Below are 12,518 nucleotides of genomic sequence, written 5' to 3' on the forward strand. Positions count from 1 at the left end.
TTATATTAAAGCATGTTTGATTGAAGGAAGCATGTTATAGATGAATGCTCTAGGGTTATAATTGTTATAAAATAACCTAGACTTCTAAAATCTATAACAAAGATAAGATGCTTGCTCATTTAGGGTTAACCATCGAGCAATCCCAATTTTCATAGAAAATAGGTCGATATCTTGTAAAACTGAAGTTACAAGAAAACTCACTCAACAAGATCTTGACAAAAAGTCATATAAGATGACTAAGGTTGAAGGTTTTTAAGTTGACGTTCACGGAACACCTACTACCTGGAGATCGAGCCGGCGTCTGAGTTAGGTTAAACCAGTTTTATGGGCATGCGTAAGTGGTGTGAGGTAATAAAATTTGTTTATCACCTAGACATCGTAGGTTAAAAATCCAGTATAAAAGTTATACTCGGATGAATCACCTAGACTTAGGATATGTTTAGTTAGCTAAAATATATCATTAAGTATTTTATACACTAACCATCTAGAACACTTCAACTAGAGAGAAGTAATGTACTTTTAGCTCTATAGTCCCTAAGAGTTCACACCGTGAGATTCATGCTTGGCTTTGGGCCGCCCTGGGAGCGGACTCCATTCGGAGAGTGTTTGCACGAGTCAATACCAAGGTGAATAGAGAAAGTTGTTCATAGTAAGTGGGAGAAGGAAGTGTGTCAACACATACTACGGTCTCTTCCATTTGGTCGCACTGTGAGATTCCTATAATGCGCCTACATGTCTACCCTAGAGCGACCTTACCAATCAGAAGGTTGTATAGGGTCTCTCAGGTCCGTTTTCATTCTTGTCTTTCCAACTTCGGGAGCATAATGATTAAAGTGCTATAAGAATAAAGAGTTATTCTGGGGTTAACATCTAGTCAAGATTGTCTTGGTACAAAAGAGGAATAATCGACTACCCTTCGGTGGAGGTTACTCTAAACTTTTGAAATATCGTTGCAAAATATAATAATGAAGGGTACATTATAATTTTTTTTTGCTAAACTTTATTAGATTTAAAAGATTAATGTTTTTATTAAAAAGGATATGTTTTTCTTTTCAGCATGACTAGCTCTTTAATTCAACTATTATCTTCTGAAAAACTTAACGGCGATAACTACTCAACATGGAAAACAAATCTGAATTCAACACTAGTAATAGGTGACCTGAGATTTGTTTTAACTGTCCTCAAGCCCTTGACTCGAAAGAAGCATAAGGTAAATATGATTTACTAGTTGCTGAAACATGTTTAGTGGAGTATGATACATCAACTTGGATATTGGATTCAGGAGCCGCTAATCATATTTGTTTCTCTTTTCAGGAGACTAGCTCCTGGAAAAAGCTTGAAGAAGGCGAGATCACCCTCAAGGTTGGAACAGGAGAGGTTGTCTCGGCCGAAACAGCGGAAGATCTAAAGTTGTTTTTTGAAGATAGATATCTAGTACTTAAAAATGTTTTGTATGCACCTCTTATGAAGAGGAATTTGATATCTATCGCTTGTACTTTATGCGAACCAAATGTATAAAATATCGTTTGAAGTTAATGAAAGCGTTTCATTTCAGAATAGTGTCTATCTTCAAAAAATTGTGTAACTGTCATCATAACTTGAAAACAATCTTCTAATATAAGTTAAGACCAACTAAAGCAAAATTTGTCTAAATACTGAGATATTTAGAATAGCTGAAACTGAGAATAAAAGAAAAAAAGTTTCTTCTATATGCCTATGTATGGAATCTAAGACTTGCCACATAAATCTTAAAAAAGGATTGAGAGATTGGTTAAGAATGGACTCTTTAAATTAGTTAAAAGACAATTCTTTACCTCCATTTTGTAGTCTTGTCTTGAAGGAAACAATGACTAAGAGATCTTTTACTGGAAAAGGTCTCAGAGCCCTCCACTATTAGAGCTCGTACATTCGGACCTCTGTGGACTGATGAATGTCAAAGTCGAGGTGGTTTGAATGACTAATTCATTCAGTTGGTTTATTGATGATCTATTAATATCGAACATATGGTTACCGAATATAAATTTACAACATAACTGCCGATCACAACGTCTAAGGATTCTTTTGAAAAGTTCAAAGAATATACGGCTGAGGTTGAGAACCAGTTAGGTAAAATAATTAAGACACTATGATCAGATCGAGGTGTGGAGTACATGGACTTAAGATTCCACTATATGATAGAACACGGAATCAAGTCAAAAATCTCTGTACCTAATATGCCTCAGCAGAACGGTGTATCTGAAAGAAGAAACAGAACCTTATTGGACATGGTTCGCTCAATGATGAGCTTTGCTAAGTTACCTGATTCCTTTTAGGGACATGCATTAGAGACTGTTGTCTATATTTTGAATGACGTTCGCTCTAAAAGTGTTTCAGAAACACCTTATGAGCTATGGAAAGGGCGTAAAGGCAGTTTACGTCACTTTAGGATTTGGGGATTCCCGACACACGTGTTGGTACAAAATCCTAAAAAGTTGGAACATCGTTCAAAACTATGGCTATTTGTAGGTTATCCAATAGAAACAAAAAAGTGGTCTATTTTACGATCCTCAAGAGAATAAGGTATTTGTATCGACAAATGCCACATTCTTAGAGGAAGACCACATAAGAAGTCATCAACCTCGCAGTAGACTAGTATTGAATGAAATTTCTAAAGATGCTACAGATAGAACTAGTTCATCTACTAAAGTAGTAGATAAAACTAATATATCTGGTCAGTCACATCCTTCTCAAGAGTTGAGAATGCCTCGACGTAGTGGGATGATTGTTCATCAGCCTGACCGTTACTTGGGTTTAACGGAAACACAAGTCGTCATACCTGATGACGGCATAGAGGATCCATCGACCTATAAACAGGCGATAAAAGATGTGGACCGTGATCAGTGGGTCAAAGCCATAGACCTCGAGATGGAGTCTATGTACTTCAATTCTATCTAAAAACTTGTAGATCAACCAAATGATGTAAAACCAATGGTTGTAAGTGGATCTACAAGAGAAAACGAGACCAAGCCGATAAAGTACAGACTTTTAAGACTTGACTTGTGGCAAAGTGTTATACCTAGAGAGAGGGAGTGGACTATGAAGAAAACTTCTCTCCCGTTGCCATGCTTAAGTCGATTAGAATACTCTTATCCATTGCCACCTTTTATGACTATGAAATTTGGAAGATGGATGTCAAGACAACTTTTCTTAACGACAATCTTGAGGAGAGTATCTATATGGCTCAACCAGAGGGGTTTATTGCACAGGGTCAAGAACAAAAGGTTTGTAAGCTTCAAAAATCCATTTATGGGTTGAAACAAGCTTCTAGATCTTGAAATATAAGATTTGATACTGCGATCAAATCTTATGGCTTTTAACAGAATGTTGACGAGCCTTGTGTTTACAAGAAGATCGTCAATTCTACTATAGCGTTCTTGGTTTTATATGTTGACGATATTCTACTCATTGGGAATGAAGTAGGATACCTAACTGACATCAAGAAATGGCTAGCAATATGTTCTCAGGATTCAGATTATTCGGAACCACAAGAACAGAACACTAGCCATGTCTCAAGCAACTTATATAGACAAAATGTTGTCTAGGTATAAGATGCAGAATTCCAAAAGAGGTTTGTTACCTTACAGATATGGAATTCATTTGTCAAAGGATCAATGTCCAAGACACCAAGAGGTGAGGATAATGAGACGCATTCCTTATGCTTCCATAGTAGGGGAGCCTAGTGTATGCAATTGTTATGGTACTAAGACTGACATAATGCTACACAGTAAGGAATAAATCAGTAAATATCAATCCAACCTGGATTATGATCATTGATATACCGTTAAGAATATCCTACGTATCTTAGGGAGAACAATGGAACTACAGCTCGTGTTATGGTATTAAGGATTTGATCCTTACTGCATACATTGATTCTGATTGTTCAAACCGATAAAAAGATGCAAGAAAATCTACATCAGGGCAATCGTGTTCATTTTGAAATGGAAGGGAGCAGTAGTGTGGAGAAGTGTGAAAGTAAAAACCTGTATTGCGGACTCCACAATGGAAGCTGAATACATAGTTGCATGTGAAGCAGCAAAGGAAGCAGTATGGTTGAGGAAATTCTTGACAGATTTGGAAGTTGTTCCAAATATGCATCTGCCTATCACCCTATATTGTGATAATAGTGGTGCAGTTGCAAATTCAAGAGAGCCAAGAAACCACAAGCGCGACAAGCATATTGAGCGCAATACCATCTGATCCGGGAGATTGTACATCGTGGAGACGTTGTAGTGACCCATATATCTTCTGAGCAAAATATTGTTAATCTTTTTACAAAGGCCCTCACGGCTAAAGTGTCTGAAGGTCACCTACAAAGTCTAGGTCTACGAAGTTTGTAAACTAGGACAAGTGGGAGAACTTTCGGGTATATGCCCTAGTTTATTGTATTCATATGTTTATTGTACTCATATGTTTCTTGGGTATATGCCCTAGTTTATTATATTCATATGTTTCTCACTTAAATTTAACATTGTGATACTCCACTAGGAGTTTTAGTCCAAGTGGGAGTTTGTTGAATTTTATGTCCTAAAACTCGTAGTTTGTAAATTAATAACAATATTCTGTTTTGTTTTTCGATATAATTGTTATTGAAATTGTAATCTTGAATCCAATAAACTAAGGTCCTGACGCTATTTAATATAGTTTGAACTTTATATAGTGACATAAATGTGGTTCAAGTTCAAATATATAGCCAAAATGGTCTATAGTATATGAATAAGATTGGACGCCTTATTATGGGGACACTATAGATGCGGCCCACCTTGTAGTTAGTACAAACGATGTGACTCTGAATCGTTCATATAGAGATATATGAGTGGGGGTATCCTATGCAATGAGTTTGTATAAGACTGAACCATGAAATAGTCACTTTTTACGTTCTAAATGTCGTTTTATGTATAAAACTGACTATTTCGTTAATTGATGACCTAGGTAACTTAATCATAATCTTGAGCTAATTATGAACTCCTGTTCACTTGAAATTATCCTTAGATTTGAATAAGTGATGGAAGCTCATTATCGCTGGCTCAATAAGCCTCCCATTTCAGGGGTAAGATCGGTTGGATAGCTGGGAACATAGGGTGCAAGACGAAATTCACTCCTACCTGTTATAGGGATAGTAGATAGGTTGTTCCCTTTAGTACTAAATTTAGGTCTTGAAAGGGACCCCACCCTCTCCTTGGCCCGAGAGGGTTTGGTTTATAGATTGAACTTTAAACCAATTGTTCATTAAAGGATCAGTGGAACTTAAGCAACAAGATGTAGTCTTGGGGGTAAAACGGTTTTTATGACCCAGTCGAGATTATGAACAACCTGTGAAGGATTAGTTTACTAATCATGGTTATATCAAATGGACACAAATATATCTATAGTGAGGGGAGTGCAACTACGGAAATATAGTGGAATGACCCGTTAGTTAACGAATGTTGATTAGCTTCGTTTAAAGAGTTTAGCCAGCTAATCTCGGATCGTTGGAACCTATGATCTATAGGTCCATTAGCTTCCCCTACTAGCTCATATGGAATAAACTTAAAACAGTATGATAGAATAATTCGAATTGTTCAATTAGGTGAAGAGAGAGAAACCGACAAGTATATGTAATATAGTGGTCGGTTTTACAGTTTAGAGATATAGCTTTAATATTTAAATATGATTTAAATATCAAGAATATGAATATATTCATATTCGAAAGCTCGGAAATAATGGAAATGGTCAAAGATGTAAAAAGTCAAAGAGTTGACTTTGGACTTTGAAAAGTCAAACTTTGACCGATCTTATATTCAAATGTGATTTGAATTTCGAGAAAATGAATGCGGATTCATTCTCGAAAGATCAAAATTAGTCAACACGAAGATAATCATAAAAAGTCCAAATGTTGACTTTTTGGTCAAAGTTTGACTTTGACAAAATGACTATTTTGTCCTTTTACTAAAGTTAGTGGGAAAATCCAAACTTTTGTTGGATAATTCCACTAACAAAATAGTGGGCTAGATGTTGGCTTATAGTGGAGACATTAAGCCCACTTAGATAGTGGATTCTAAGTGTTGGATTTTTATGAATTGATTTCATGCAATTTTTGCATGGTCTTTTTCTATAAATATGGGCTTTGAATTTAGATTAAAAACTTTTGCCCATTTTGCCAATTTTAGTTTTAAATTTGGGTTGGAAAAATTTTCAACCCAAACCCAACCCAAAATTCCATTTCTTTTTCCATCCCTTTCTCTCATCGGGTTCTTCATCCATTGGGTCCCACAACCCGGTTCTAAGTCCAAAGGATAGTAGATCAGCCCTAGTGGTGGTCCGGAAGAGTTCGTGTCGAGATTCAGCGAATAAAAGCGTTTCAGGAGATTCAAAGGTAATTTTTCAATTTACTGTTTTTTCCTTCAATTTCATGCTAATTTTCTTTTAATTAAAAGCAATTAGAGTGTAATTAGGTCTTTTTTCCGCTGCATATGTCTCGTGTTCCATCACTTGGACTGAGACAAGTGAAGTTGGTCTGAAGAGCGAAGCACCTGAATGCTAAGGAAAAAAGATAGATCACCGAGATCCTTAAGTGCAAACTGAGTATTCAAGCAAGTGATGAAGTGCTGAATAGTGGCAGGGCTATTTCCAGTAACAATTATATCATCAACATAGATAAGGAAAATGATTATGGTATGGGAGTTACGGAAAATAAACATAGATGTATCAAATTTTGCATTAGATAAACCCCATTGTATCAGGCAGGAGCTGAGCTTAGAGAACCATGCGCGAGGGCTCTGCTTGAGGCCATACAGTGCCTTGTGTAGCAATAATACATGATTAGGGTGTTTGTCACTGATGAAACCAGGAGGTTGCTTAATGTATACTTCCTTAGAGAGATCACCCTTGAGAAAGGCATTATAGACATCAAGTTGCCTAATGATCCAGTCTTGGGACAAAGCTATTGACAGAACAAGACGAATGGTGGTAGGCTTGACTACTGGACTGAAGGTCTCGAAGTAATCAATACCATAGTCTTGGTTGAAGCTTTGAGCAACCAAACGAGCTTTGTATCTAGTAATCTCACCAGATGGAGTCCGTTTGAGTCTGAACACCCATTTGCTGCCAATGACTTTGCGATCTTGGGGCAGAGCGGTAAGAGACCATGTATTGTTTCTTAAGAGTGTTCCATACTCCTCAAGCATTGCTTGTTTCCAGCTTGGATGAAGGAAGACCTCCTTATAAGATCTTGGTTCTGTTTTATCCAAGTCAGTAACCTCGGACAACCAGGCCTTTGGTTTGAAGATTCCCATCTTGGACCGTGTGATCATGGGGTGGTTATTGGTTGTGAGAGGTAGAGGTGATTTTGGTTCAGAGGTGGTAGGGATGAGGTGTAGAGAAACAGGGAGAGTAGTGATAGGTGGTGGTGAGAGAAAGGGAACAGTAGGGGCTGGTGGATTGGTTGGTGGTTCAGGTGATTGGTTGAGAGGTGGAGCTAAAGGTGTGGGATGAGGGGAGGATATTGGTGTAGGAGGATGTAGGTGAGGGGAATGATGGTGATGAACTTCGTTGCTTTCAGAAGGGGCAGGAACCTGATGTGGGGAAGGAGCAACTGGAATAGGAATGGAGAAAACTTATGACGAAGAGGGGGAGGAAGAAAGGACTGAGGGAAGAGTATCAAGGAAAGGAAAGGCATTTTCATTAAAGATGACATGCCTAGAAACATAGATTCGACCGGTTGTGCGATAAAGGCAAAGATAACCTTTATGCATAGATGAATAGCCTAGGAATACGCACGAGTGTGATCTATATTGGAGTTTATTTTCATTGAACGGTCGAAGGAAAGGAAAGCAAGTGTAGCCGAAGACTTTTAGGAGCCGGTAGTCAGAGAGTTTGGAGTACAACGTTTCATAGGGTGACTTGTTTTCAAGGAGAGGTGTAGGTAGACGATTGATAAGATAGGTGGCAGTATGGAAGGCGAATGGCCATAAACTATGTGAAACAGAGGAGTGAGCAAGCATAGCTAGACCAACTTCAATGACATGCCTATTCTTTCGTTCAACAGTGCTGTTTTGTTGGGGTGTGTAAGGACAGGAGAGACGATGGATGATGCCAAGTTTGTCTAGTGTAAAAAGAGAGCTTTGAACTCCCCTCCTCCATCAGTTTGGATCGATTTAATGGTGATGGAGAATTGATTTGAAATCATAGCTTGAAATTTAAGAAAACAAGGCAAAACATCAGATTTAATTTTCATTGTATAGATCTAAGTGAATCGAGAGAACGCATCGAAAAACAACAAGAAAAATCTATCTCCATTAATTGAATTGATTGGGGAAGGACTCCATACATCAGGATACACTAAGTTGAAAGGGGAAGGTGGACGACAATTAGACAATTGAAAAGGTAAACGATGGCTCTTAGCCATTTGACAATGTTCACAAACTGATAGATTGGACTTATTTTTGTACTTCAGTTTGCATTTAGATAACACAGAGTGAACTACTGGAGGGGAGGGATGTCCTAAGCGACGGTGCCATAAGGAGAAGTCCGTGAGTGCAGAGATGAAAGTAGTTGGATGAGATGAGGGATGAACGGATTGTTTAGCCGATGGATTGACAGAGAGCTTGTATAGATCACGATCAAGTATGCCCTAGAGGAGTGGACTCTTGGTTTGGAGGTCCTTCAAAACAAAGGAATCATGAAAAAATTTGACATAAGCATTGTTATCATAACACAAACGACTGATGCTAATTAAATTTCGAGATATCGAGGGTGTGAAGAACAGAGTGAAGCTGAATAGGAGTGTGCGATGTAGATGAAAGGGAAGAAGCAGGACCAGTGTGAGATATGGGAAGGGACCTACCATTTCCTATGACAACTTGGTCACCACCATAATAAGGGACAAGTTGTTGGATGCTGGTTAGGTCAGGAGTCATGTGATAAGTGGCATCGGAATCCATATACCAGCCTTCATCGGGGTGATTGGTTGTTGGAGCATGGGGGGTAGTAATGTAGGACAACGGCTGTGGTGGGATTGGTGTGACATGATCAAAGTGAGCTTGAGGAGTTGGATGGTTCTATATTTTGGATTGTCAATGTTATAGCATGATAAAGCTGTATGGCCAAACTTGTTACAGATTTGGCATTGCGGCCGATTGGAGGATTAGGATGGTTGATAAGTTGTTGGTCGTGGAGCTCGGGTGGATGGTCGGTGAGGTGTATAATTTGTAGCGGCAAAGCATAGAAATGAGGGTTGAGAAGAATACCTAGAAGAGCTTGAGAAGGTCGGAAAGATGACCTGGTAGGTTGCGACCAGTAAGGACGTCGAGGCTGGAGTGAGAGCTGGGCGACATTGGCTTGTATCTGTTGGAGTTGGTCCATAGTAGACCGGGATTCAAGTCGACAGTCGTAGAGAAGGCTGCGGACATCGGTACTAGATTTTGAAATGGATGATGGGTAGGGACACCGACATAGTGAGGGTGAAAAGGTGGTGGTGGAGGTCCATATTACGGAGTGTAAAAAGGATTTCGAGCAGGGAGAGGGACGCGCTGAGTAGCGAGTAGGGTGAAAGACAGAGATGATATGGATATGGTGGTCGGAGGTAGAACGGTTGAATGTATGCATGGGTTTGATGTTACTGGGATGGTAGAGTTTTCTTCGGACGTGCTTGAGCTCGACGCCATGAGAGAAGGAGGCAGGATGCTTTAAAGCTCTGATACCATGTAAGGAAGAAGAAGAAAGGGTAGGTAAACGATCGTAGTCTTGACTAAACGATCATTGAGAGGTGAAGGTTTAACGATCGTTGAGGGAAAGGCTAGACTATCGTGGAAAGAAAAGCTAAACAATCGTGGTGAAGGAGGCTAGACGATCGTGGTCAATTACCTAGACGACCGTTGAGAAAGGAGTGAACGATAGGACAAGTGTCTACATGATAAGGAAAAGTGTGTAGACGATGGGTGGAAGACTACATGATTAGGTTGATCATGTAGGCGACAAAAAGTACACAATTGAAGTGTACACGAAGAAGAGAACACGATAGAATTTAGACGATAGAGGAAAATTGCTACACGATTGGTAGAGAGCATAAACGACAGAAGAAAATTGAATAAGACGATCGGCCTTCACAGCAGCTGATGATCGTTGTGTAGTGATATTTATTTGCATAATAGTGCCACATGGCAAAATGTTAGTGGTTTACAATAACAATCATGAAAAAGAAATTACATATTAGTGGAACATGAAACAAATGAAGAGAAATGTAGAAAAATGAAATGAAAAATTGTTATAATTCTTCATGGATACTGCACTCATTTATCATTATTTTCTCCTTGTTGTTGCGGTGGTGTAATAATTTACTCCTTGATTTAAATAAAGTTGTAACAATTCTATCCTAGTAAATAACTAATCCAACTTTAGTTTCGAGTCTTGTAAGATTTATCAACTTCATTCACCTATATATACCAATTATTTTCTTCAAAGTTTATGATTAAAATTTAAATCAAGTACTTGCCCTTTTTTTTCTTTTAAAAAATAAGTATACAAAATGCAAAAAATGCCCTAAGACAATTTGAACAAAAAGTCACTATTAATTACATCACAAATCCAACTAGAAAATCCGACTTCTCCCTCAATCTTTTGAACTGGAAGAAACAAAATTGACAAAAAAAAAATTTGAAAAACCAGCAACATAATGAACAATACAACGAGCAAGTTGCTAGTATGATGACAAGAAAAGAAACAGTTCGTAAACGCCTTGCCAAAGCTTCGTTTTCATCAACTGCATTCTTAATCTTAGAGATAATTTATGATAATAAATCTCACGTTAAATCACAAATTTGATCCATATAATTTGAAGAAAAAATTAAAATTGAGTTCTTTTGATTTTCAAAGTTAGGATTTAATTCTTATGGTTGGATAAAATTTCATAAATAATTTTTATAGTTTGATAAAATCCTAAAAAATAGTCTATACCGTAGAGACTATTCAAGAGAATTTTATTAAACAATTGGAACTAGATTCTAATTATAAAGGATTAGATTTGAACTATCTCCCATATATGGGACTTAACCTAAATCTAAAAATACACGAGGTAAAAACATATTAAAAATATTTTATTACATTCACATTTATAATGTATGTAATTTACGAAAGAGGAGAAAAACAGTAATAAATAACAATATATGAGAGCAAAGCCGCTGAAAAAAGCAGGTTTTAATCTATTTGTCCACTTGGTTGAGCTTGCCAAGGCCATTGCAACGAGCACAAACGATCTGAGTTTGGTCTTTCCGAGCCGCATTTGCCCTCAGCGCCGCCCCCGATCGCCGGACAAACCCTGCGCCGTCGCATTCCGGACACCTACAGAGGACAAGACCACAAAATAAAAACCACAACCATTGAAATTTAAAAGCCCTCTTTAAAGCATTGCAGATGGGAAGTTAGTTTAATTAATGTCGTGAAACAGAATCCCACTGCAGAGACACGGCAAATTTTATGGTAACTGGCCGAATTTGTTGATTTAATTTTGCTTACAAGTCTTTGCGAGAGAAGAGGATAGGGAAGGCGGTTCCAACGAGAGCCACGGCGACGGCGCCCGCGATCAAGTAAGTGGTGCCGTCGGCAGAGACGTCTCCGACGGCGGCGACCACTACAGAAATTCTCTTGTGCTTGGGGCTAATTTGACGGAGGGAGAGTGCGGACGGTCTTATTGGGTGATTGGAGGACGGAAAAGGGGCGGCGGTGGGCGGTTGTTTGATGGGTTCAGTAGAAGAAATGCGTGGAAACGAACATAAGGACGCCATGTTTTGCAAGGGGCTGAAAATGAAGATGATATTTTGGGGTGGAGGAAAATCAGGAAGAGAGTTTTCTTATAATTTGGTGGTTCGAATTCGAAAGGATACAGACTGTTTTGAAATTGAAATGTAGATAAGGCTACGTCGGACTTCAGGTTCTGAGATTGTTTAGATAAGGATGGCCTACCATCCAGATTTCCGTGAAAAAATTTTAGTATCAATTTCTTCCGATTATTTCACGTATCATTCCGCATATTTCTTAAATATTACTATTATGGATGAAAGAAAAATTTTTCATACTACTAGAATAGTATGGAAATTTTCTCAGATTTCATGGAGTTAAATTCTTTTGAAACTGCCATGTGCTATTTTTGTAATTTTCCAAGAAAATGATTTTTTTTAAAAAAAAATTTTCCCTTAATGTGTATAAAAAATAGGAAGTCTACAGCTATCTTAGAAATTGCCATGTGGTGTTTTGTATTTTTTTCAATTTTTTTTTTTAAAATTTTTCCTTTTGTGTTTATAAAAATAGAGAGTATGAGATTAGGTACATCACTCTTGGACTAACTCACTTCTTATTTTATCTTTCAAAATGGAGAAAATATTTGAGATAATTATATAGAAGAAACCAATAATAATAATATTAAATATAATGTTAAGTCTAATTGAATTTTGCCCAGTTGTTTGAAACTTAAGAATTTTGTCCATTTACTCAAGTATAGTGCTCTTAAT

The 12,518-nt window shown here is 37.8% G+C and overlaps 1 protein-coding gene across 1 annotated transcript; it reads right to left on the reverse strand.

Moving 5' to 3' along the window:
• Positions 1–11,016: 11,016 nt before the first annotated feature.
• On the reverse strand, positions 11,017–11,890 carry LOC120091333. Its single transcript, XM_039049322.1, has 2 exons — positions 11,527–11,890; positions 11,017–11,352 (listed from the first exon to the last, which is right to left on the reverse strand). The coding sequence occupies exons 1-2, from the start codon at positions 11,793–11,795 to the stop codon at positions 11,214–11,216; spliced, it is 408 nt and encodes a 135-aa protein (XP_038905250.1). The 5' UTR covers positions 11,796–11,890; the 3' UTR covers positions 11,017–11,213.
• Between the last annotated feature and the right edge of the window lie 628 nt (positions 11,891–12,518).

Source organism: Benincasa hispida, chromosome 11 (genome assembly GCF_009727055.1).
Source record: "Benincasa hispida cultivar B227 chromosome 11, ASM972705v1, whole genome shotgun sequence".
In the NCBI taxonomy this organism is placed as follows: Eukaryota; Viridiplantae; Streptophyta; class Magnoliopsida; order Cucurbitales; family Cucurbitaceae; genus Benincasa; species Benincasa hispida.